Source organism: Mobula hypostoma, chromosome 6, assembly GCF_963921235.1.
Source record: "Mobula hypostoma chromosome 6, sMobHyp1.1, whole genome shotgun sequence".
Lineage (NCBI taxonomy): Eukaryota > Metazoa > Chordata > Chondrichthyes > Myliobatiformes > Myliobatidae > Mobula > Mobula hypostoma.
The window spans coordinates 38,402,885-38,430,419 of NC_086102.1; the positions used below are offsets into that span (position 1 = coordinate 38,402,885).

General features: G+C 38.5%; 1 protein-coding gene across 1 annotated transcript; it reads right to left on the minus strand.

Annotated features, from left to right (window-relative positions):
* Positions 1-1,192: 1,192 nt before the first annotated feature.
* LOC134347944 (transgelin-3-like) lies at positions 1,193-9,847 on the minus strand. The gene is made up of 6 exons (XM_063050611.1): positions 9,565-9,847; positions 6,874-6,962; positions 6,122-6,309; positions 2,664-2,838; positions 1,758-1,860; positions 1,193-1,558 (listed from the first exon to the last, which is right to left on the minus strand). The coding sequence occupies exons 3-6, from the start codon at positions 6,299-6,301 to the stop codon at positions 1,417-1,419; spliced, it is 600 nt and encodes a 199-aa protein (XP_062906681.1). The 5' UTR covers positions 6,302-6,309; positions 6,874-6,962; positions 9,565-9,847; the 3' UTR covers positions 1,193-1,416.
* Between the last annotated feature and the right edge of the window lie 17,688 nt (positions 9,848-27,535).

The following is a 27,535-nucleotide window of genomic DNA, read 5'->3' on the forward strand; positions in this document are numbered from 1 at the left end:
CTTTGTAAACTCATTTTGAAGCTGAAGTAGTTGATGGGAGAACAGTGCAGTGATGTGATTACGACTTTGCTTCGGACAATGTGTACATCTTCTTAAGCAGGCAATGTTTGACATCCACAGGTTTAAAATTCTCCCTTTTAAAACAATGTTGAAGACACAGAACAGATGAATACATCCAATTAGACTACAGGTATTGGAGATTGTAACTTTCAAATTCTATTGCCATTGATTGAGGACTTTAGACTCCAATTCCATACCAGCACTACTTCAAAGTTCTTTACTGGATCTAGTGGATACATACGAGCACCAGATCTAAGTGAAGCAATTTACACCAGACATATTGGAATAAATTCAAGTCATTCTACATAGTCCACAAGATTCAAGTTTAACCTCGTTGTTTTTAAAGTAGAATCTCTCTCCTACAAGGATATGGATCAAATCAAAAAAAATAAATAAGTTTCCTTGAGAATTAAGAGCTTTTGTATTTTGAATTGCAAGTAACTAAATTTAATCATTGACAGTCACTTTACACCACAAAATAAAAATTCTAAATTATTTACATTACCACATTGTCTTAAGTGTGTAATGCAGAACATGATTCAGAATTAGGAACTATTTAACAAAACATCTTTCCATACAGGGGAAATACACCAATATCAGAAGAAGACAAGTAGGATTAAAACTGGATGCAAGCTGACATATCTCCACAATTTTAGATAAAGGATTAAACATGTGCACATCAGCCAATTCCAGAAATTGAATTTTTGGACATTTGATTCAGTTACCATGTAATGTTGTCATCAGTAACAGTGGAGTTAATTTCATTTCAAACACCAAGCATAGTTTTGGCAACAAAAGAAAACCTCTGGTAAGCAAGAGCTGCAGATGATTCTATTCTGTTCAGCTATTCAGCTGCCGCTACCTGGCTAATTCCATTTCCCTGAAGTCCTTACACAAATTCCCATGACAACTGAATGGATATAATGATTAATTCAAAGATCAAAAGCATATCTACACAAAACCTGAAATATTCCTTCAATCGAATTTCATGGCAAATCATTCTATTAATGTAAAATACAGACATTTAGAAGTGTTACAAATTCCGCAGGCGAAAGATGGCACAAAGTACAAATGAGAGTTCTACAAATTCTCATTCCCAACTCCTCAGGAATACAAGATTCCAGAAATTAACTTGTCAATTGTTAGGTTGGTGGGGTGGGGGAGGGGAGATGATATTTTGAAAACACAAAAACTTTACATTGTTAATGTGGTGCAGCATAGCCACTCGTTGCAATAACAATCCATAAACTGCAAGTTAAAGCAAACAACCTTTTTTGACAGCAATTTAGAATATGGTAGTTTAAGATTAGAGTCCCCAGTCTATTGGATTTTCGTTTCTTGCCAAAGGACGGTGTGCTACATGATCTGTCGGTGCATACCATAGCCAGTCATACCAGACTGAGAGGCTCCCTTGTTACTTCCCATCTGTAGGCCAATAACACTTTGCCCTTTTCGAAGTTGCTCTTCAGAAAATTCACGCTTGTTGCCCTGAGCTTTCCTGTTAAATAGAGATACATGTGAATATAGGACATACATTGAGAAAACTTCTTTATTAAAGAAATGTATTTATAGTCAAAATTGACATTAGAATGTTAGGAAATTGAAATTTTCCATAACTTTGCAAGGCATTGATTTTACTAGACATTAAATGCCATTAAGAATACCTTGAAGATTTAAACATGACACAAAAGTGTTACCTATGGAACCAGTTGGGATCTCCTTGATAAAATCCATCATCTTTGGTTACTGCTACACTACCCAAAGCCATTAGTGTTCTTTGCACTGCAGCCAAATCCTTTCCTACAAGGAAAATAAAGCTTTGTATTGAAAACCTAAAGAATTCAAGATGTAACAAGGTGGCAAGACATCAATAAGATTTCTAAAAGAAAATTAGTATAAGAAAGTACTAATTTGATCAGTACTGTTTCACATAAACCATGCAAAGATTGTTGTCCACTGCAAATATATTTAATTTTAGGATTAGAAGGATCTAGCAGTTATCTATTTACATTAAAATGAAGCAAATTACATCCTGCATTGCAAACATCCATGGAAGCTTTTTATATGAATCTCTAGTTTCATGACCATAGGATTCTCATTCCCAATATTTTGGATATTTCTCAGAAAAGGAGAAATTAAACAAAGTCAGTAGAGTTGTCAGTAAAGTTATTCAATAAGAGCAAATTATATTTCTAGATATGAAACCACAAAGTTTATAGAAATAAACAACAAACAAAGCAGCACGAGGAAATCTGCAGATGCAGCATCTTTGGAGATAATGTTTCTAATCAATGGTCCCAAAATCAACAGAAACTATTACTTGCTCCATAGATCTTGTTTAAACAACTAAATATTTTAACAAGTGAAAAGAATACTGAAAGGGATTTTACACACTAAAATAGTATTTCTATTTGTGTATATAAAAAAGTGTAAGAGAATGTTTGGATTTGATTACAAAGGATTAGGTAGAAAGCCATCTTCCTTTTTGGGGAAAAAAGTGCAAGTTCATCTTTTTTAATCCCCTACTAAACTCAGCCAAAAGTTATTCATTCCCATTTCATAAACTTCTTTTTAAAGCAAAATGAAGCATCAGTGCCTACTACCTTCCCACAGGTCTACAGTCTGGAAGATATCCATTGTTGCAACACCATAATCTTCAGCAGCCTTCAGAAACTGAGAGATTTGTTCCATCTGTTTGAAGGCCATTGGGGTTTCTTGGACTTTTTTAATTGGCTCCTGGCCTTTTGGATAAAGTCCATTTATAACCCTACATAATAACTAAAAAGAAGAGTTAACATTTCATGTGACATTATAAGATGCCTTAAGAACTTAGCAATATATCCAATATAACTTAAGACCAAGGAGAATTTTAATTTTCCACTGAATAACAAAGAGTTTGTGAGCTCCTTTCAAATAAAGTAAATTTGAGGCATGTACAACCCTACAACAAATGCCACTACAACCAAGTGAAAAGCTTAACTTTTCTAGTGAAGCCAGTGATAAGCATTCAGATATCGGAAAAGAATTTCCTTTTAAAAAGCAGACAAAAATCAAGAACACAAATGATCATGTTGCAGTTTTACTTGACGACAGGGCACTGCAAAATTCATTACATTGCAAGCAATTCAGTCCTAGGATTTTTGCAGAACCATTACTACAATCCATTTATACCTTTAACAGTTGCACTCTCAAAATCAGATTGCAATGTTAAACTCAAAGATAGAAAAGGAACAAAATCATGCAACTTAATCAAGAATAGTTGTCTCCTTGTTTATGGAAGGCCATTGCAGCTCAGGGAGTAACTGGATACAATATCAGCAAAAGGAGAGCCATGTATGGTGCAATAGGACTGAACTACTTTCTTGGGAACAAGAATCACAAAAAAAACCAGCAGATAGACTAAATGGCTTCCAGCTGAACAATTTTATTCTGATGGTACCAAACATAAGAAAACCAGGAATTCCTAATTCAGGTTCATATTAATCCTCGCATGATTTTACAGGCCATATTGCTGTTACTTCAGATGGCTTCACAGTGCAGCAACTGAAACACATTTTTCTACAAGCTGGATTGGGGGAAAAAAAAACATGGAATCAATCCAAGAGTCTGACATTCTGGTTAACTCAGTGGCAAAGTGCACCATATTATTATTGCATGCAGTTTGTCGATTGTAGAGTTCACTGCACACAGCCTCAAATTAGACAGCACAAAAATCTTGGCTACCATTTGTCTTCAATTAGCCTGCAGCAAACTGTCCCGTGATTGGGTTAGGGTTCAGCTGGGGCTATCAGGAGTTGCTGGGGTGGGGCGGCTCGACTCGAAGGGCCAGAAAGGCCTACTCCACACCATATCCCTAAATGATAAAAATAGATAAAAGCCCAACCATTTACTCAGTAGATAGCAGTTACCTCAAATCAGCCAGCTAGGGTAATATTTTAAATTAGGATTTAAAGAGAGATCCAAATCAGCGAGGGGCAATCAAACCTTATAACCTTCGAACAGTTATGAAAACTTGACAGGTAATCACCTGCAGGTAATTGAATATTGCCCTCGCCTTGCTCCATCCTCAATGAACCAAAGCTGACTACTTAACTGCCAAAAAAAAAATTGTCCTGGATTTCTCCTTAATTCTTCAAAGTAAATTATGTATAGAAGTATAATTTATCAAAGTGTTAATTCTTAAAGATGTCTGTTCTAGAACACCCTCACCTCCTCCATATTAAATGCATCTTCTAGTACCAAAAAGTGTTTAAAATTTGCTGAAAGTGAAACATTCATATTCATAATGGACCAAAACAGTGATCACAATGAATTCACAACTATGCCCAGTTTTGAACTTTAGTTATTTACATAGATGTAGAAATCTTTCTTCCATTGTAAGTTGATACCCAAATATTGTATATCATTGCCTTCTAGCCATGATCTGCAAATCAATTAAAACATTTTTACTTTATAGTTAAGGCTGCATATATTACAAATCAGCTTGAAGTGTAGTATTAAATCTACACGTAATATATGCAGCCTTAACTATTAAGTAAATTTTTAGAATTGATTTGCAGATCATGGCTAGGAGGCAAGGATATACTTGGGCACAGCTCAATTAGAATGGAAGGAAGATTTCTACATCTATATAAATAACTAGAGAGTTTAGAACTGGGCATAGTTGTGAATTCATTGTGATCACTGTCTTGGTCCATTAATAATGAGAATAATGTTTCACCTTCAACAAATTTTAAACACTTTGGTACTATCAGACTTATTAGAAATTGTATTTGAAGACACTCTAATATGGAGGCAGTGAGGGTGTAAAAGACATCTTTTAAGAATTAATACTTTGATAAATTTACACTCTGAATTTTCTTCAAAGAATTAAGGAAAAATCCAGCACAACCTTTTTTTTTTGCAGTTGTTGGGTAGTCAGCTTTTGTGGCCCATTGAGGATTTGGCAAGGGGGAGGGAGGGGGAGTGAATGTTGACTCAGACCATGAGAGGTCTGCGTCGGGCATTTTCATGCCTTACAAGGTGCAAGTTGGAAGTCTGTGTGAGGCACCACTCCTCGCACAGACACTAGAACAATGTGTGGTTAAGAGCCTTGCTCAAGGACACAAACACGCTGCCACAGCTGAGGCTCGAACTAGCGACCTTCAGATCACTAGACGAATGCCTTAAACACTTGGCCACATGCCCAAGGGGAACAACATTCAATTACCAGTACTATGAGCAACATATGGAGATAGATAGATAGATAGATACTTTATTGATCCCAAAGGAAACCACAATGTCACAGTAGCATTACAAGTGCACAGATATACAAAATATTAGAAGAGAAGTAAGAAAGAATAAAAAAAGTTACCTCAAACAGTCTAACAGGAGGGGGTCATCACTTCCCCGGTCAACTCATAGGTCAACTCATTATAGAGCCTAATGGCCGAGGGCAAGAATGACCTCATATCGCGCTCTTTGGAGCAGCGAGCACAAAAGAGAAGATGGCCAAGGACAGACATGATTGAGGTCCTTCATTGCTGCCCTAAATGCCAGCAGCATAACAGGCATTTGGTGATGATGTAGCTTTTTTGCAGGAACTGTTTGCTATTCTTCCTATGAAAGCATACCAAAAGTTTAAATTAAAATAATCACTGGTTTACACTGCAGTATTATGTGTTTGAACTGAGTGCTTATTTGATGTCAGTGCAAGTTATTGAAACATTTTTGAAAATGCAGTAACAAGTACTTCTTTATAACCTCTTCATTTCTTCTCTCCCTTTGCCACGGGGTGGGAATGTCCCAAGTGTTCATGTTCTTTATAACCTCTCCACGTATATCAAACATTTCAGATAGGAAGGAAGCATCATTTCACAAGTTACACATTTAGGTACATCATTGCACATGGATGATCATTTCAAATGATGGTAAGTGTTTGACATTACTTCCCAAAATCTGACATAATCGTTGGGGTGTAGATTTTTGTTAAACTACATCAAATTTAACCAAAGCTTTGTTTCCGATCAGTTCCCACAATATTCAAAGATCAATCAGGAATCGAGGTTTAAATTACACTTACCACACCATCCAGTAGCCACTTCTGAAAGTGGGTTTTTCCTGGATCTGGACGACTTATATTCCCACCACACTGTGCAATGATCCAGTTCACTAATCGTTCTTCCAAGTCTGGATCATACTTCCGTTCAATCTTTTGCTCAACTTCTCTAGTCAAACCATAGCTGGGTCCTCTATTGGCCATTCTGGAAGCTAAAAATGCAAGTAGTCATTTAATATCTAGAAAAGTTAAAGCTACTCATTCTCAACACATTGAACAGTACAGTACATGGTGCAAAGGGAAGTAACGATTGGCGATTTAAATTACTGTGCATTATAGATCACTGCAGTTAAATAGCACTAATTCTGCAGAGCAGTCCATCATAATTAGTTTAGCTGAGTTAATGCACGAGGCTGCATTTAGTTATAACATGCTCCATTTTGAACAAATATTGATTTTTTATCATTTGATGACTTGGCATTTATACGTTCCACACATTCAAAATATCCTTGAAATTTGTGTAAACATCTGTTTGCAAGTGTTTACAATTCAATATTGAATCACCTCAAAACAAATTTGATCCAGAAACATTTGAACAGTCATGCAGCAATATACCTAACACAACTTCGTATCTTCCACTACAAATTGACTAGCTGTGCACATTTCACACTACCCCTCATGTTAAAGCACAACTAACAAAATTTATCATGTAGTACAGTACTGCCCTGTCAGTTGAATAGCAGGATTCATAGCCATGATAGGAAAATAATTCTAACCTTGTCTTCCACCTGGGTCTTATCATAAAACCCACGGCAATAACTGCTCGGTGAGGTGCTGCGAATGCCAAGTCCAGAGAGTGGGAATGCTGAAGGAGCAAGAACATAGGTTAGCCAATAAATACACGAGCAGAGAAGCTAGGTTCAGAATGGATGTGGTCAGTGAAGAAAAAACTATGGGTACCGAGTTTGGACCAATGCCCAACAGTTAGAGGACTGCATATAAACTGGGAGAAAAATGATGTAGGTACATTAAAAAGTACGACACATATTGACGGAGACATCATCCATTCCTAGGGTAATAAACACAAGTAAAGCAAAGTCTGAAGCATTGCCATGAAGAATTCCTATATCACCATTGTCTAAACTCCAGAGAATATTTGAGAAGCAGAAGTTTAGCATTTGCCCTAAACTAAATGCGGTCAAAACACAGAAGCAAGGTATGCAGAGAAACAACAGCAATTACTTTTACCCAAATTTATCCATTGGGCCTTCTTAAAAGTGAGGAATATTCTTTTGATTTCAGATCAGGAACCACTTTTCCAAATAAATGTGAAAATTACTCCCTGAAAAGCCAGAGATCAATGGAATCAAATCAAAAGAATGCTGAGTATTGGTACCAAATGGTTTGGAGCAAAGGCAAAACATGGTGGCAATCAATTAAAATTGAACATACTGGCAGAACAAATGGAGCTTTGGGTGATGAGCAGGCCAATCACAGCCGTGGCATGAGATTTTAAAATACCCACAGAACCAATTCTGTGAAGCAATCTGGAAATTAATATAGCCATAAGAAATCATTTGTCTCCTGAAGCACTTTACCAGGGTGCTGCATCACAACTAGCTGGTTGCTGAAACCTCAGCTGCCCTCATTGCCATTTTAAGTTATTCAAATACTAAAAAACAGCTGAGTCATTGATTCACTGGAGAATTAGAATCTCAGTAATTAATCAGACTTCTCTGAACAAAGGGATTTGACATGCCAGATCAATATTTTTTTTTGCTCTAAGAGTTGGGCATTCAGTACATGCTACCAAATGTCCAATATTTGCTGGAGTCATTAACCCATTGCACTGTTCGTTTTCAGAACAGCAAGCAATGACAAGTAAAAGATCTGCAAAATGATGGAATCACTCAGGTCCGAACACCAGTGATGCTGTTAACTGTTCCTCCCTCTACAGATGCTGCTTATTTCACATTTCCAGTGGCTGCAGATTTTAACCACACACCCCATTTTTAAAGACTACTGCAAGACCTTTAGTGTTGAAGCTGTGGTACTAATATTGAAAGATTAAGGTCTGAATTAATATCTGAAGAAAACTGGAAACAATGTTTCAGCACTGTGGCTTAAAATCTTATTTCATTTTGACTAAAGTGGCATCCATTTTGTCAATGAAGAAAGTGCTGGTTCCAAATGACTCCATTTTCACAAAGATTTCCCTATGTTCTCTTCTGGTATCTCCCCACACAGGAATAATTTATATTCAATAATCAATCCAACTGTATTAATACCATTCAGCTCCACAATCCTTTACATTTACCTCACACTCTAATGGCTCAACCTTACCCCCCACCCATAAATTTAAGCCTTTAATCCAAAACAAGTACATGTTCTATCACTGGTAGCCAAGGGAATTATTATTTTGTTCTTAGACAAGTACTTTCATGTTTGTTACACAACTTTTTCCTCTTCAATTGAGCACTTATATTTCCCATATTAAAACTAATAAACAAGTTCATCTTTGTTATCATTAAAACTTAAACGGAAAATCTGTATAGTAAATTTGGTATCGAACTGCACTTAAAACGAATACTCTTGGCACAGTCCGGAGAAATTCAGTATTCAGTGAACGGTGCGATTGATTATAGACCTTTTCCAATATGATATATTAAGTATGGTAGTATTTAGATTCCAGCTACAACTAAGAATTAATACCAGTCTATATAGTAAAATGATGCAAATTATAACTACAAATATTTTTCTCAGGTTCCTTCCATGCAATGCCTTAGCCATTTAAGGTATCCCTATAAGTTAGTGAAAGAAAAATGATGAACGGGCAGGAAACCATTCACACCCTTCCCCCTCCCTATTGAAGAGGGCGGATGACACCTCTACCATCTGTCCGCCCATTACAACAGTCCGCTTTCACTCACTGACAGAATAGGGACGTTCAGTGCACGGAAGAAAGTGAGGTAACTGTAGAAAGTATATTAATAATCTGTTATTCAGCAAAATATAGAAAGGCTATTTCAAAAGTTTTACCAATGCGAGCAAAAGTTAAATGCGTATTCACTGTAGTTGGAATCCACTTTAAAAAATGAACATGTTAGAGTTGTTGGAACATGTTAAGAGTTGTGAGAACATGTTTACATTCTGGTCTCACTAAAGTGAATGAAGCTGAACATCAGTAGATAGGATATAGAAGCTAGAAGGCAAAAATAAAAAGCGGGATATCAATGAATAATTTGATTTTATAACAGAAGAAGCATATTATAATTCTGAAAATGAACGTTACTGCATTGCATTATACCATAAATATTCGGCACTAGTCTAGTTGCGCACATTTGCCAAAACAAAAATCACTGCTTTTCTTTAGTTTGCTATACAAAAGCAATACCACCAGATGTCTTTTTCAGTAGAAAATGCTTTGCGTTTTTCTCTATTCATAATTCACAGTGAGTAAAACCAACCTGAAATTGAGGCGTCCACGAGAAACGCAGTGCGAAATCTAGGGCAGACGATACACCGCGAATTAGGTCGAATGGTGAAAGCACTACCGAGGCCAGCTCTGTAAAGAATCTCAAGCACCGGTTATGCTCTCGAATAACCACACCCCAGAGGTTAGCTGACTGATAGCCTGCTGTTTTGATACCAACGACGTTAGATGGACGGTTCCAGATGCGCCATACAGCTGGTTATCTGACATTGACCAGGGAGCTGCCTTCCTGCCGTCTGCTTCCAGGACAATTGAAACCCTGAGTGTAATTTTCACCATTATCAGTCCCCGTGTTTTTCCTCAGCAGATCATTAAACGAAGCCGATGGGCCGGCAATGTGTGCAAAACTGAATCATCATATTTTGTTAGGAATATTGCCGTTTATTAAAGAAAGTTAAATTATTCATTCAAAACACCGGTAATTGAGGGGCGGTGTTTCACTGTGTTTCCAGCTAACAGAGAACTGAATTAATATTTCAAAAATACGCCTGGGGCCGTTAGCTGCGTCAATTTGACCTTCATTAATATAGATTGCCAATGCACCAAAAAAAAAGCTTTCCTAAGTCTAGGTCCTTAATATGTATATAAAAGATCAAGGCTCTTAATACTGACCCCAAGGTAATCTCACCCTATAATTTTCTTCTGAATTTAAGAATAGCTATTGATCGCTAGTTTGCTTTCTGTTCCTTGCCAATTTCAACTCATCATTGCTGTTATATTGGCCTTCAGTCTTCAATTTTGATTATGTTATTTCAGTGATGCTATCTTCACCAATCCCTTCTATTATTTTGTTCAAACCTCTTTCAAATTACCATTAATAAATCTGGACAGGGTGGGAACACTCTGCAGGTAGACCTTAATTACCTCCACTTAGTAACTAAATGACTATTAAGTGTTTATTCCAAGTCAATATGTAGCCTATTAAATTAGCAGATTATAGGCCATGGCTGCCTTTACCTCTGTCAAATCATAGACTCTGAGTTTTACTTTCCCTGATATAGAGATAGTTGCCTGTGTTTACTATGCATTACTCTGGTTACCCAATGTGTGGTCAGCCTCATATGTTATCATGATGATTTCCAGTGTGAGAGGAGGTGTGACAGCAGATTGCTAGAAGATCTCTGCTTTAGATTGGAGATAGTTCATTATTTTGCCAGGTCACAAGGTACTCAACAACTACTGATGACTTATTTAGGGCCATAATATCATAAGACATATGAACAGGATTAGCTATTTCAGCCCATCAAGTCTTCACCATTCTAGCAAGCTGATTTATTATCACTCTCAATCTCATTCTCCTATCCTTTCCCCATAATCATTGACACCCTTACCAATCAAGAGCCTAACAACCTCCACTTTAAATATAGCCAGACATTTGGCCTCCACAAATTGACCATAGTCTGGCTAAAGAAATTCCTTGTCATCTCTGTTTTAAAGGGATGTCCTTGCATTTTGAGGCTGTGCCCTTTGGTCCTAGGCTCACCCACAATTGGAAACATCCTCTCCTCATCCACAAAATCTAGGTCTTTCAATATTGGTACATTTCAATGAGTTTCACCCTCATTCTTCTAAACTGCAGTGAGTATGGACCCAGAACCATCAAATGCTCCTCATACATTATCCCATTCATTCCTGCGAACATTCTCAGAAACCTCCGCTGGAACCTCTCCAATGACAGAACATCCCTTCTTAGACAAGGGGCCCAAAGCTATTCACTATTCCCCAAATGTGGTCTGAGCAATGCCATTAAAAGCCTCAACATTACATCCTTGTTTTTGTCTTCTAGTCCTCTTGAAATGAATGTTAGCATCGCATTTTCCTTCCTTACCACCGACTCAACCTGCAAATTAACCTTTAGGGAATCCTGCACAAGGACTCCCAAGTCCCTTTGCATCCTCAGTTTCTGAATTTGCTCCCCGTTTAGAATATATGCTATGCCTTTACTCCTTCTACCAAAGTGCATGACCATATATTTCCCTACATATTATTCCATCTGCTACTTCTTTGCCTACTCTCCTAACCCTTCCAGGTCCCTCTGCAGACTCCCTGCTTCCTTAACACTACCTGTCCCTCCACCTATCTTTATTTCATCCACAAGCATGGCCACTAATTTATCAATTCCACCATCCAGGTCATTAACATATAACAGAAAAGGTAATGGACCCAACACCCAACCCCTGCAGAACACCATTAGTCACTGTCAGCCAAACAGAAAAGTCCCACTGTTTGCCTCTGTCAGCCAGCCAACCTTCAATCCATGCTAATATCTTTCCTGTACTAACATGGATTCTTATCTTGTTAAGCAGACTCGTGTACTGCACTTTACCAAAAGCCTTCTGAATATTGAAGTGAACAACGTCTACTGACTCTCTATTGTCTATCCTGCCTGTTATTTCCTCCAAAAATTCCAACGGATTTGTTAGACAAGATTTCTCCATAAGACTATAAGACATAGGAGCAGAATTAGGTTATATCGCCCATCCAGTCAGTTCTGCCATTCCATCATAGCTGATTTATTATCCCTCTCAACTCCACTCTCCTCCCTTCTCCATGTAAACTTTGACACCCTCACTAATCAATAACCTATCAACCTCTACCTTAAATATACTCAATGACTTGGCCTCCATAGCTGTCCGTGACAATGAATTCCACAGATTCACCACCCTCTTCCTAAATAAATTCCTCCTCATCTCTGTTCTAAATGGACATCTCTATATTCTGAGGCTGTGCCCGCTGCTCCTCGACTAACCTACTGTAGATAACAACCTCCCCACAGGGTCTTTTTACCCTTGCAGTTTCTACTCTACTACAAGGATTCTACATCTCACAATCCTTTGCCACCTCTTTCTAAGGATTTGATTTAATTTTTTACCAACAGAGCCTCCCCACCCCATCTGCCTCCATGCCTGTCCTTTCGATACTACGTGTATCCTTGGACGTTAAGCTCACAAATATAATCTTCTTTCAGCCATGACTCAGCGACGCACATGTTGTACACCAATCTTTAATTGTGCTACAGGATCATCTATCTTATTCTGTATACTGCATGCATTCAAACACAACTCCTTTAGTCCTGTATTCATCACTCCTTTTGATTTTGCCCCCATTTTACACTTCAGTTCATCCCGCTGACTGCAATTTTGCCCTATCATCTGCCTGTCCTTGCTCACAATCTCACTTCACCATGACAATGACTTGACTTTTATACCGACTACCCCATCCTGAGCCTCATCACTCCATTTCACATCGCCCCTGCCAAATTATTTTAAACCTTCCCCAACAGTTCTAGCAAACCTGCCCGCTAGGATATTGGTCCCCCTCGAGTTCAGGTGTAACCTGTCCCTTTTGTACAGGTCACACCTTCCCCAGAAGAGATCCCAATGATCCAGAAATCTGAAACCTTGATCCCCTACATGACCTCCTCAGCCATTCATTCATCTGTACTATCATCCTTTTCCTACCCTGGCGGGCACGTGGCACTGGGAGTAATCCAGAGATTATTTCCTTGGAGGTCCTGCTCTTCAGTCTCATCCTTAACTCTTTATACTCACCGTGCAGGACCTCTTCCCATTTCTACCCATGTCATTGGTGCCAGTGTGCACCACGACATCTGGGTGCTCACCCACCCCCTTGAGAATCTTCTGCAGCCGCTCTGAGATATCCTGGACCCTAGCACCAGGGAGGCAATGCACCATCCTGGCTTCTCATTCACAGACACAGAGTCTCCTGTCTGTCCCCCTAACTACTGAATCTCCTATCACTATCACTGTGACAGACTTTTCCCTTCCCTGCGAGACTCAGAGCTGGCCACAGTGCCACGGCCTGGCTGCTGCTGCTGCCGTGCCCTGATAGGTCATCCCCCCCACCCCACCCAGCACTATCCAAAAGGGTATACTTGTTGCTGAGGGGAATGACCACAGGGGATCCCAGCACTTACTCCCTTGCTTCTCCTGGTGATCACTAACCTACTGTCTGAAGCTTGCATTCTGCATGTGACCACCTTAGTAAAAGTCTCATCTATGAGGTTTTCAGGTTCCAGATGGTCCTGAGTGCATCCAGCTCCAGCCTCAGTTCCTCGACCTTGTCCAGTCAGGAGCTGAAGTTGGGCGCACTTTCCACAGATGCAGTCATCAGAGAAACCATTAGGTATCCTGCAATCCTTCATCTCACAAAAGTAGCATTCTACTGCTCTAACTACCATTCTGCCTACGCTTGTTATACTTCTAACTTCTCAAGTTTAAGTTCCAGACTGCACCTGTTCTCACCTAAGCCAATCAAGCCAAAGCCTGGCCACTCTGACACTGTCCACTCCAACAATGGCCACTCTCCTTTCACCTTGCTTCTTTTTATTGGCCCCTGCAGAATGCATAAGAGTTCTTTACGATTGCTGCCCGCTGAAAAGTTCCAAAAGGCCCTGACCTGTTTTTAAGCCTTGTACTGCCTCACCAACAACCTTTTGCGATGTTTGCAGTCTGCCCTCAGGGAAACCATACTGACCTTGCCCTATTTTATCATGAGCCTCCAAGTACCCTGAACCCTCATCTTTAATAATGGACTCGAACATCAAGTCAATCAGTAAAGTCAGTGTACATTTAGTCTCACATTTGCTAGCCGGACCCTTATAGTGTCTCATGCATTGACTGTTATTTGAGTGGGGTATCTGTAAACTGCTCTCACCCAAACTGTTCCAACATTTATGCCAGCATCTACCATTTATTTACAGATGCACACTTATCATCATGCCTCCAGCACTGGTCTGAGAATCCCAAAACAATTACAATCAGTCCCACGACTGATACATCATCCAGCAGGTCGTGGATTTTCAAGAACTACAGGCACCTTTTAAATATGATGAGAGTTTCTGTCTTTACCACCCTAGCTGGTAGTACATTCCAAACCCTATCACTCTCTGGGTAACTTTTCTTCCTTCACCATCCTTCTAATCCTAGCAATGATTACAAAGAATCCTTAACCACTGTTTATTTGTTCCTTCAAATAAGCAGAAGCTGGCCTGTCATATTTACTCTGTGTCGGTCAATTATGGCCCCATTCAGCTTCATCTCTTCCAAAAAGCATAACTCCAGTTTAACCAAACTTTTCTTAGAACCAACCTTTTCTAGTTTCGGTGATTTCCTTGTGAATCTCTTCTCCAATGCAATTATATCATTCTTATAAAGGCATTAGCAGGACTATACACAATACTTGAAAGTAGCCAGACAAGTGCTATTTATAACTCTAGCCATTAACTTCCAACTCTTAAATTCCATACCTTGGCTAATCAAGGACAGCATCTTGTACCATCCTTTCTTTCCTGTACTGACACCTGTAAATATTTGTGGATACGAATGTCGATTTATTAATATTCTCCCATTTATTGTTTACTCAGTGGCCACTTTATTAAGTACATTTGCTTGTTAATGCAAATATCTGATCACCCAAACACATGGCGACAACTCAATGCATAAAATCATGCAGACATGGTCAAGAAGTTCAATTGTTGTTCAGACCAAACATCATAATGGGGAAAAATATGATCTAGGTGACTTTGACTGTGAAAAAATTGTTGGCGCCAGACTGGGTGACTTGAGTATCTCAGAAATTGCAGATCTGCTGGAATTTTCATGCACAAGAGTCCTAGAGTTTACAGAGAATGGTGCAAGAAACAAGAAACATGCAGTGACCAGCGGTCCTGTGGGTGAAAACGCCTTGTTAATGAGAGATCACGAGGAGAATGGCCTGACTGGTTCAAGTGACAGGTAGGTGACAGTAACTCAAGTAAACATTCGTTACAACAGTGGTATGCAAAAGAACATCTCTGATTTCTACAGATGTACGGTGGAGAGCATTCCAACTGCTTGTACTACAATGCACAGGATCAAAAGAGGCTTCAGAGAATTTTAGGCTCACTCACCCCATTTCGGGCACAGGCCTCCACACCATCAAAGACACCTTCCAAAGATGTTGCCTCAATAAGGTGGCATCCATCATTAAGGACTCTTAGCATCTGGGACATGCTTTCTTCTCATTACTACCATCAGAGAGAAGGTAAAGGAGCCTGAGAAAACAAGCTCAACATTTTAAGAACAGCTTCTTCCCCTCGATAACAGACTTCTGAAGGGTCCATGGCCTATGAACCTCACTATTCTTCTTTCACATTATTAATTTAATTTAACTGTAACTTATTGTAATTTGTTAACCCTACACTGTACAGCAATCACTAAACAAGTTTCACAACTTATGTCAGTGACAATAATTCTGATTCTGCTGGGTTTCTGTTAGGTTATGGGTTAGTTCATGAAGGAAGTAGAATTGGTGACAGGACTGAGATTGTGATAATAATTTATTTACAGCAAAGTCATGGAAATCATTGCATATACTCTACACTTAACACACGTATTTCTGTGTGAATTAAACCTTTGCAATAAGTCTGCATATTCATTGGTTCATTGAAGATTCAGTTCCTAAGTCCTGACTATAAATTTACAGACCATTATATTGTGGAAACAAACTTTATTCTTGAAGAATATACAGGTTGGTAAGTTCATTACGCCTGGTGTGCAGCAGAATTGTAGAACGTGGGAAAGTTGGAAATATGCTGAGAACTCATAGGATGAGTATAATCATTGGGCTGAAAAACCTGTTTCCATGCTGTATGAATCTTTGACATAATGGCTATTATTTGTTAGGTATAATAGATAATCATTACCTGTAACAGACAGGAGATGATAAATGTCAAGTCATTTTCACATACACAGGTGCCAGACTGACAAACTCTACAAGTGAGAATCTAACTAGCCACCTTAACATTTGATGGCCTTAGCATCAACGAGTCCTTCACCATCAATAAACTGAAGTTCACCATTAACTAGAAATTCAATGGAGCCAAGTCTTTCTGCTATGAACAAGGCACAAATCAGAACTGAAGTGGAATTTTCCTCACCTGCCCGATGGATCCAGTGCCGACAACTCAAGAAGTTCAAACAGTATTCAGGACAAAGCAGAACATTTATTCCCTCCCTCACCAATGCACAGTGGCTGCAGTTTGTCCCACTTCAGTTACTGCCACGTCTCCCTTACTATCCTGCCTTGGAAATATATCATTAATAACTTGATCTAAGCCATCTCATTTTCTTCAATAGCAAGTGGAATTTAAAGCAGAAAGTTTTGGTACATCAAACAAGCAGGAATATTGAACAAATGAAAGGATATCAAGAAATTGGCATATCTGTATATATCCGCAAATGCTTAAAGATGGCAGTATAAGTAAGAAAAAGTGATTAAAGGGGCAGTATAAGATGCTTTCTTTTCTTAGCCAAGGTATGAAATAGGTGTTAAATATATATAGTGTTTGTTTGCCACAGACTGAACACTGTTTGCAGTTCTACTCACCCCTTTAGAAGAAAGATGTAGGAGAAGAGGGAATTCACAAGGATAGTGCCAGGACTGGAAACGTTTAATTGTAAGAAAAGTTTGGGTAGGCTGCAGTTATATTCTTTGGAATAGAAGGATTGCAGTGGTTCTAGAAAGTGCACAAGCCAATCACCACCTTCTTAAGAGCAATTAGAAATGGGCAGTAAATGCTGAGTTTACTGGTGACACACAGATTCCAGAAGTGAATACAAAAGATATATTATCTACATTTTATTCCCCCCTCCCCCACTGTTTTAGCAGATTTGCAGATGTGCATCCAATCAGATCTGAATTATCTTCATGTAAAATCATATTGTAATGCCATAAGTTATTTACAAAATTAACAAAAACACTTATTGATGTAGGCAACTATCATCCAAAATCCCAGGATTTCTTATTTGCAGAAATAAACCAACATCAAGAGAATATTGATCTGGCTAATAATATTCCAGCACTCATCTGAAGGGAGCATTCATCTGAAACAGTGAAAAGATTTCATGCAATAATCTATAGAAACGAGTTTTAGCTCAGTTTTGACTAATCATCAAATAAGGGAAAACTTATTTTCCTTTCAGGTCTGGAAACTGAATTGCATTTTTGTTATTTTCTTTCCTTAGGATTACAGTGGAGATTCCTATAAAATATTGCAATATGATATAGCATAAGTTAAGATAAAATGGTTGAATATATGCATGCACAATTCTATTATCAGCACAACCCTATTTTAATTTCCCTTTAGGAGAGGATCCCAGGCATTCAAATGTCTCTATAAATTAATTTGTTTTGTTGAATTGTGAAGTGATATTTGCACCTTGAATGTGTCAGCATTCATGCAAAATGCAGAATCAGATTTATTATCTTGATGGTTTATACTACTTGAAATGTGTTGTTTTACAGCGGCAGTACAGTGCAAAGACATAAAATTACTAAAAATTACAAAACAAATAAGTAGTGTACAAAAAAAATAATGAGGTAGTGTTCTTGGGTCCTTGAACCATCCAGAAATCTGGTGGCAGAGGAGAAAAAGTGTTTCAATGAATTGTAGCAAGATTTACTAAATGAATTGTGCACAATGATGGTGCACAAGGCCCTCTGCTGTTCATTTCTAAATCATTATTTAATATTTAAATTACTTGGAATGAAATATTATTTATATATAACTAGTACTGAAGCACGATTACAGTGTGTGCTCTCTTCATAAAAACAAATAATATAGAGTGCAGAGAATTCCTGTGTTTACCTATTGAGGTTGCACACAAGCCAACAAAAATGTGTCACTTTCAAAGGTGACATATAATCGCTGTTTAATAATATTATAGGTTCTAAATTGAAATGGTTAAGCAACAAAAAGAATTCAAATGGATGAAACTAAATGCCTCTGGTTTACAACAATTTTATATACAAATTACAAGTGTTGCATATTTCTAAATGCCACCTTTTAATAATTTTGATAGTAAAATAAAATTATCAGTGTAAGTATGGATGCTTAAGTTCCGATTACAATGGATTTTCATTAGCTCTCCCTAGAGATAGTTAAATGAGGACAGGCTCAATATAAAATCCAGCCTATTTATCATGCCCATTTAACCCAGGGAGAAGTTCAGAGGGCAAATGAGGAACCCTATTCGGAGAGTGCTGTGACAAGCAGATTAAATGTAATAAATAAATAACTAGCAGTGCCAGCACAGTATCTCTGAGTAATCAATGCATCATGTCATGAATGGCATCAAAAACACATAAGACTGCTAGGAAAGAGCCCTTACCAAAAGTGGAGAGAGGAAGCTACCGGTAGTTCTGCTATTTGTAAGAATGAATATGTATACGCAGTCAGACTTCTGAATTTATTAATATTATGGGAGCTTGTTCATGTAGGAGATAACCAAATTCAAATTTTCTCAACCCAAGAAGAACCAGTAAGAGTTTTCCATTAATCATATCAATACAGGATTAAAGAATCAAAAGTACTTGAAGGAAAAGCAATCAATCTGGTGTTGATTTGCTTCCCCTTTTCACTGTACCCCTTTAAACCCCAGTTTTAAAAACTGGCCAATTCTCTTTTCAAGTAGGTATTCTTCATTGTGCAGAATATACACTCATTGTTATTAGTAGAAACAGAGATATCATGACCTCCGGTGCTGTCTGTGCAGTTTCTCCCTCTCATCATGTGGCTTTAGTTGCTTCCAACATTACAAACGCATACCATTCTGTAGGTTAAATGACTGCTGCTAATTACTATTAGTGTAGGTGGGTGGTGAACAATCAGTGTGGAGTCCATCAACGAGTAAATCAACAGATGAATGGGATTGGTGGAATTTCTCTGAAGGCAGGTTTAATGGCTCAAATGCCTCCTTCTATCTCAAAAGAATATCTGAAAATGAGAAACCAATGAATACAAATGGACCAGAAAAGACAATTATAGTTAGAAGACATGACTGTCTTCCCAAGAGGATTGTATTCCTGTTATCATATGTGGATGTTTAAACAGATTGCAGAATGAAAAATTGCAGATCAAACTGAAAGAGTCCATTTGATAACCAACCGGACACAAACTGATCAAAATAGACTAGATTATCTGATACAGGAGCTGAGAACGGTGCTTTTGCAACAGGAAAATATAAGGCATAATGCATATATACACATTTCATGGGAATTCTTTAAAAGGAAAAAAGATCAGCTGTCGAAGATCTCTCACCTTAACTTCTGCATCTAACTGCATCCTGAGAATCAGAATCAGGTTTATTATCACCAGCATGTGTTGTGAAATTTGTTAACTTAGCAGCAGCAGTACAATGCAGTACATGATAATATAGAAAGAATAAATATATAAGCAAATTATAATGTGTGTGTATGTATGTGTAGAATAGATTAAAAGGTTAAAAGTAGTGCAAAAACAGAAATAATATATTTAAAAAGTGAAGTAGGGTTCATGGGTTCAATCAACACACACAAAAAGTGCTGGTGAACACAGCAGGCCAGGCAGTACAGTCGACGTTTCGGGCCGAGACCCTTCATCAGGTTCAATGTCCATTTAGGAATCATATGGCAGAAGGGAGGAAGCTGTTCCCAAATCGTTAACTGTGTGCCTTTAGGCTCCTGTACCTCCTTCCTGACGGTAACAATGAGAAGAGGGCATGTCCTGGGTGATTGGGGTCCTTAATAATGGACGATGGATGCCACCTTTCTGAGGCACCACGCCTTGAAAATGTCTTGGGTACTACAGAGACTAGTACCATGATGGAGCTGACTAATTTTACAACTTCTGTAGCTTCTTCCTTATATTGTAAATTTTCAGCATCCTGTTACATCTTCTCTGCATCCTCTCTAAAGCTTCCACAACCTTCCTATATAATAAGGTGACCAGAACAGAACACAATACTCCCAAGTGCGGTCTAATCAGAGCTTTGTAGAGCTGCAACATGGCTGTTCAATTCAATCCCCCAACTAACTGTGAGATGAAGTGCACAAATTGAAAGGCATGGAATTATGGACCAGCCTAGATTGTTCATTACTCCTGTGCATGAGCAGGAATGACAGAAGCAGGCATATATGTAAAGGGCAACGTTGTGCCCATTGGAGAAACTGTGAACCTCTTAGAAAACTCTATGGTAAGGGAAATAGATTTGCCTTATTTCATAAGGCATACTTGTACCGAAGGTTACGGAAGAGACCGTGATGAAGAAGCTATGGATAGGCTTTAATAATAGGAGAATAGTAGTAAATAGCCATTGATACTTCATCTGCTGAATGATAACTATCCATTTTTTCCAATATTTTCATCATGGCAACGCTAACATTTACAATCTGCAACTCACTCTCCACCATCCAAATAGATCGTTTTAGAGTGGAGTTAAGATTGGCCTACTTTGGTAGGTCTAGTCTCACACACCAAGTAAGTGATTTCCTTTCATGAAGATTTGTTTCTTACAACTATCATTCAATATCATGAGCACCATTAATAATATTTATTTTATCTGTATATAACCTTATTATATAATACCTGAAATATTATTCCCCAGAGAAGGGATTGAAGCTTATCTTTCTATCAATAGTTCAGGTCTGACCACTATGTTATAAGCAGCACCCACAATGGTTTACTTATCAAACACCTCCAGATTATTCCTCACACTCACTTACAGTGCACCATCACCTTTCCTCTATTTACACATTGTCATCTCTGCCTTTCTTCAATCAATATTTTCATTTTCTCCGACCCACCATATTTTCAACACATATGCTTGGCCAGTATGTTTAATTCATACCACTTCCTATCATACTTAATTTCACTAAGAAGATTCACACGTCTCTCAAATAACTTGGATCTGCTTCGAATTGCTTACTGTCGACAGCACATGCCATGCTGTTGGCTTTTTGCTCAGCTCCAGGACATCTCGACAATGTCCAACGCCAGAGGGTGTGCATCGAAGGTGAGTGGAGGTCATTTCAAAGGAGATGTGAGTGGCAAAGTTTCTCACACAGAGAGTGGTGGGTCCCTGGAACACACTGCCTGGAGTGGTGGTAGAGGCAGATATTAGGGATTTTTAAGGGTGTTAAATAGACACACGAACATGAGAAGAATGGAAGGATATGGACGTTGTATAGGCAGAAGAGATTATCTTAGACATTCGATTACTAATTCAATTGATTCAGCACAACATTGTGGGCCAAAGGGCCTGTTCCTGCTCTATGTTCTACATATGATCCCCTGTTGGTTCTGATTATTTGAGGTAAACTGATATTTTCAGGTAAGATACATTAGAAGTACTATGCTCTATCCACCTTGAACAATAACAATAAATAAATTTCACCTGGAGTCCAAACTACATTACAGGTTTGTGGTTTAAGTTAAATTTGTTTGTAATAATGGAATCATATTTCCTAATTAATGGAATTTTCAAACTGAGGTTCAGTTACAGGAAGAGCTTCTCCAATTAAGTTATGGAAAAGGAGAAAATAAATGAAAATGTTTTTAAAAACCCATTATTGAAGGGTTTCGGCCAGAAACGTCGACTGTACCTCTTCCTAGGGATGCTGCCTGGCCTGCTGCATTCACCAGCAACTTTGATGTTTGTTGCTTGAATTTCCAGCATCTGCAGAATTCCTGTTGATTACCCAATTATCTTGTCAACTGGACTGAGATTAGCCTGTATTCTAATCTCGTAAGGTTCCAAATCTGAATCTGAATCAAAGAAGTTCAGATTTCAAAGTAAATTTATTATCAAAGTACATGTATGTCACCACATACAACCATGTTTTCCTGCAGGCGTACTCAATAAATCCAAGATTCATAATAGAATCAATGAAAGACCACATTCAACAGGACGGACAAGCAGCCAGCGTGCAAAAGTTAACAAACTGTGCAAATAGAAAAGAAAAAAATGAAATAATAATAATAAATAAGCATAAGTATCGAGAACCAGCCAGCAACTTCAGCACAAGGACGGCTTGGATGCTACAATTGTCTTCAGCACCCCGGGCTGGAGGCGGTATAAAGAATGGCTGGCACCCAGTCCAGTTACTGGCCAGCAAGGCTTGATGAAATTTTCAGATGGAAACCAGCAAGTTCATTTAACAGTAAAATGAAATTCCGACTGCAGGAGAAGCATCTGTGTAGAGAAAGGAATACAGAGCCAGACCTGGCAACTGTAGTTACAATTGGAGAACAATGCCCACATAATTGTTTCCCAATAGGTTGGAGGTACTTTAAGAAAACAATGAAACTACTGAGCTACATGTGATTGGAACCTGTGATTTACAGCTTGATGGCATGTTTTGAGCGATCTGGCACTTTGCTGTCTCTGAGGGAGTACGATGAGGATTGGAGCAGACTGCACCACCTGGAAGCCTGGTAGCTTGGAGACCATGGCCGACTCCATTGCTTCTCTCTGACTGAGGGGTCAGGTCAGGTTGAAGTTGACGAGAATGCCAGCAAACGTCAGGTGTCAGGTGTTCAGCGCCATCTACCTTCGTGTGACTGATCTTCCTCTCCCTCTCGCTAGCTCCTGTCAGAGGAAAGTGCAGGAGACTTGGGACCAATGTTGCCAGGGTTTATCGGTGATGCTGTGTACTCATTTTGGGAGACGTTGAGATTCATGTTGCATGTGTTCATGGGATCTGGTTGGTCTTTTCTTCGGCTGTTTTTGAGTGGATTCATTGGGGCGATCAGTGTGGAGAGGAGCGGTTTGATGAAGAATGGCCTTGCGGCCTGCATTGACTAGCAGCGCGGCGCTGAACGGAAATAAACCGCTGGTTTGATGTTTGATATTCTGTGTGTGGTTCACCCCCTCTTTGCTGTTTGCACAATTTGTCCTTTTTTATCGTGTTGGGGGTTGATGTTTTCTTAAATGGGTTCCATGTGTTTCTTTTGTTTCCTGACTGCCTGTGGGAGGACAAATCTCAGAGATGTATTCTATATACATATTTTGATAATAAATGTACTTTGAAGTTTGAACCAAAATAGGAGTTGACTTTTGTTAATTTAAAAAATATGTTTATAGTTTTCAAACTACCACTTCTTTCTAGATGATTGACATTGAAACCCAGATGACGTTTGATATGAAGTACCTTGTTGGAATGGAGATAGTGTGAGGTCATTCCAAACCCCAGAACAGCACGCAGCCGAGTGATGTCATCGGCGATTTCTATTGTCAGTGAAATGAAGCAAGTGACGTGTGTGTGTGTGTGTGGTCAAACCATGTGGGCAGATATTGTCGAGGGCAATGAAGTTAAAAAGTAATTGTTAAGGACTATGAAGATAGATGAGACAAAAAGGAAGTTGCATTTAACCAAAATAAAGCAATGAGATTTTAAAAATTTGATTTTGAGAGGGAAGATCGGGCTTTGGTTTGGAATCTCCTTTTGAAGGACTGCACCCTTCAATATTGCAACACTGAGGATTTTGGAGCTCAAATCTCTAGAGTGCAACATAGCTCTTGACTTGAAGACGAGGGTGCGGTCAACTAACTCAGCGCCAACTTTAAGCCTTCAGAGGCTTAAGTGTTCAGAGAAGCAAGGTATTATGTTCAAAACATTAAAACATTAAACTAATTCAAAGGAAGATACGGAAGTCCAAAATGTGGGCATAACTTTGTCTTTACTTCGAGTAAAATGTGCAAGTATCACGTGTTAGAGATGGCATATGCAATTAATGCATTTTTACATATAACCCATAATGAATTATTTCAACAAACAAGAATGCTTAATTTATATATATATATATACACACACACATGATTACTCAAATATAACTAAAATTGGATTTCTGAATAGACATTGAATCCATGAACACTATCTCACTACTTTTTAATTTTTATTTTTGCAGTACTTATTTAGTTTAACTATTTTATATCTACTTGTTGTAATCTATGTTTCTCTATTATTATGTATTGCATGTACTGCTATCGCAAAGACAACAAATTTCATGACATATTCCAGTCATATTAAACCTGATTCTGATTCTGAATATTAAATACACAACTTTCCTCCCTGCTTAGCTATAAACTCCGACACAACAGAGAATGCATCTCAACTTTATACACTGTAAACTATATAATGCAACTACTGGATACACACATCCACAGCATTGTCAATTTTAAATTGTCCCATTCAGACTTATAGATTTAATCGCTGTGGAGGATTTCTTACTCTTGTGGGATAACATATTCCCTGACAAGCAAGATCATGCTGCTTCTCCGTTGAGACTTGTAGCTGTGAAGACAATCTCAGGCATCCTGCGCGCCGGTTGTAGGAGTTGACGCTGAGACTATAGGGAGTGGTTCTGATAGCTCTGGAGACCTTTCCATTCCTTTTCTCTCTCTGGATCTACTCTGATCCCTTTCTTATCCTTTTTCACTTTCCTTCTCTCTTTCACACCTTTCTCTTTTCCCATTCATATTCTTTTTCTCCATCTTTTCCCTCCTCTTCTTCTAGTTTGTGCATCTTGATCCTGGGAAGGTGTATTTAGTTCACTGGAGTATTCTCTTATTAATCCTTCTATTGCTCCCGTTATGATCTGATCTCTCCTCTCGGTTTCCTCATGCACAACATCATCTGATGAATCCTCTGTCTTCATATCTCCATTGACTCCTTTCCTTTTGGTCTTCCAATCATTCTGCTGGACTTTGGTCTTTGCATCTACTTTTACAAGCAGCTTTTTGTCTCCCACTTGAAGTTCATGCAATAAACTTGATACACGCAGAGTAAATTCTGGATCTTTGTACTCACAAAAGCCAAATGCTTGCAAATTTCCTGAAGGTCTTTGAACTCTTCCAGCTTAAATCCAAGCCACATTTCGTGAGTAATTGTCTGATTAACATATCAAAAGCTTTATCAGATATGTTGCTCACTATAGTTGCCAGGATATTGCTTTTGTCGCTTTCACGAATACTCGAAGCAGCATGGTCCTTCCTTGGTCTAATATGCATTCCAACCAGAGGCACAGAGGTTGGCATCAAAACCTGGATGTCCTCTGTTGGGCAATGGTTCATGGTGTTCAGCATGGAGAGAGTTGTTGTACCATCCAAGCTGAGAGCTGGAGCATTGGAGGAGCTACATGCCGGTCATCGCCAATTTTCTCCTTGTATATTGTAATGCAGCACATTCCACAACCAACAACTCACCAGCTATGCAGTTCTAGGTTGTCCCTTGCACTCACACTTGGATCTCCTCAAACCCAATCTCAGAAGGAGGAGACAAATTGAAGGCTCATCAAACAAAGAGGTTCAATGTTTCACTCCAGGACACAGTCCTGGTGAGGGACTACAGAGGTGATCAAAAGTGGGTACTCGGAAAGATTAAGGACAGAACTGGACCACTCTCCTACATAGTGAAGATTGCATCTGATAGCATATGGAGACCACACATCAATCAATTGAGGAGAGTGGAGTCAATTAATAGGAAAGAAAGTTGGCCACTACTATCAAAACCATTACCTGCAGTCTCAGAGTCATCTCTGACAAACACCTTGGAGGAGGCCCCAGAACCTGAGATTGTTTCACAGCCATGAGTCTCTCCAAAGTGATGACTGTCCCCCAACTCCCTCTCCCAACCTCCTGGTCAGGGAAGATGTTATCCCACAAGAATAAGAAATCCTCCACAGTGATTAAATGTTTAGGTCTGAACGGGACAATTTAAAATTTACTATGCTGTGAATGTCTGTATATAGCAGTCGTGTTATATAGACAGTATGCATTCTCCATTGCAGTTTATAGCTAAGCAGGAAGTAGTGTGTAGTTAATATTTCGGTTATAGTTGAGTAATCTTCTATCTATATATTATATATATTGATAAATTAAGTATTCTTGTTTGTTTAAATATACAATCCGGGTTATATGTAAAAATACAGTAGTTAGATACGTCGTCGCTTTACCACGTGATACGCGCGCGCCTCGCTTAAAGTAAATCCGTATTTAGATTCGCATTTTGGACTCTCCAGTCTTCATTTGAATTAGAATAATATTTTGAAGTTACAAGGGCTACACCAATATATAAATAAACCAATATCAATCAATGCACATGGCTGATGATGTAATATTTCAGATCAATTAACTCGTACGTGAAAAAAATCATGCTTCACTTTACACAACAAATCTACAGTACCCTGGCATTCTTGGAGGCCGACAGGTCACTCTAGTGCCTTGATAATATATTAAGCTAACGTAAGGGACAAATTATTCAAAAAGTAGGGTCGTTCTGACTGGCTAAGCAGTGAGAAGCTTCTGATGAAGGTGTCTGTTTATTCCCCTCCATAGATACTGCTTGACATGCTGAGTTCCTCCAGCATTTTGAATGTGTTGTAGAAGGATACTAATGTTTTATGCCGATAACCAGCATAGTTAACTGGTGAGATACATATACACGCACAACTTTGCCTCTGTTGTGGGCAGATTGTGCAACTGTAACCAGGAAAATGTAACTGCACAGTTGGACATTTCCAGGTAACTCACGCCGTTTTGTAATCTTTTGAATACAGAAGCAGCGTCTACACGAGCCAGATATGCAGCATACCAATTAAAAATTAGCCCTTGTCACTAAAAACTATCATTTCTGTCAGCCACCTTATATGCAGACACTCCCGTGCCTTACGTCACTTTATGGACATAAAATCTATATATATATATATATATATATATATATATATATATATATAAGCTATCATATATTTATATTTATTATGCTTTTTATAATTATTGTGTTCTTTATCTTATTGCATTTTTTTGCGTCGGATTCGTTGGAACAACTATTTCATTCTTCTTTACACTGGTGTACTGGAAATGACATTAAACAATTCTGAATCGTGAATGAATGCTGTATTAATTATCCAGAACTTGAGGAATAACATTACAGTATATATTTAATACATATTCGCAAGAATAAAGAAACTAAAGATTTGGAAGTGGAAGCACATTGTGACAATGTAAATGTTAATTGATAATGGTTACAATGTTGAAGAGGGAACTAAAATTACAAATGTCAGTGGTAGCTGAATATCAGCAGCACCATACTAAGTCTAAAGTGGAATACGGAGCCGCAGTCTGCAT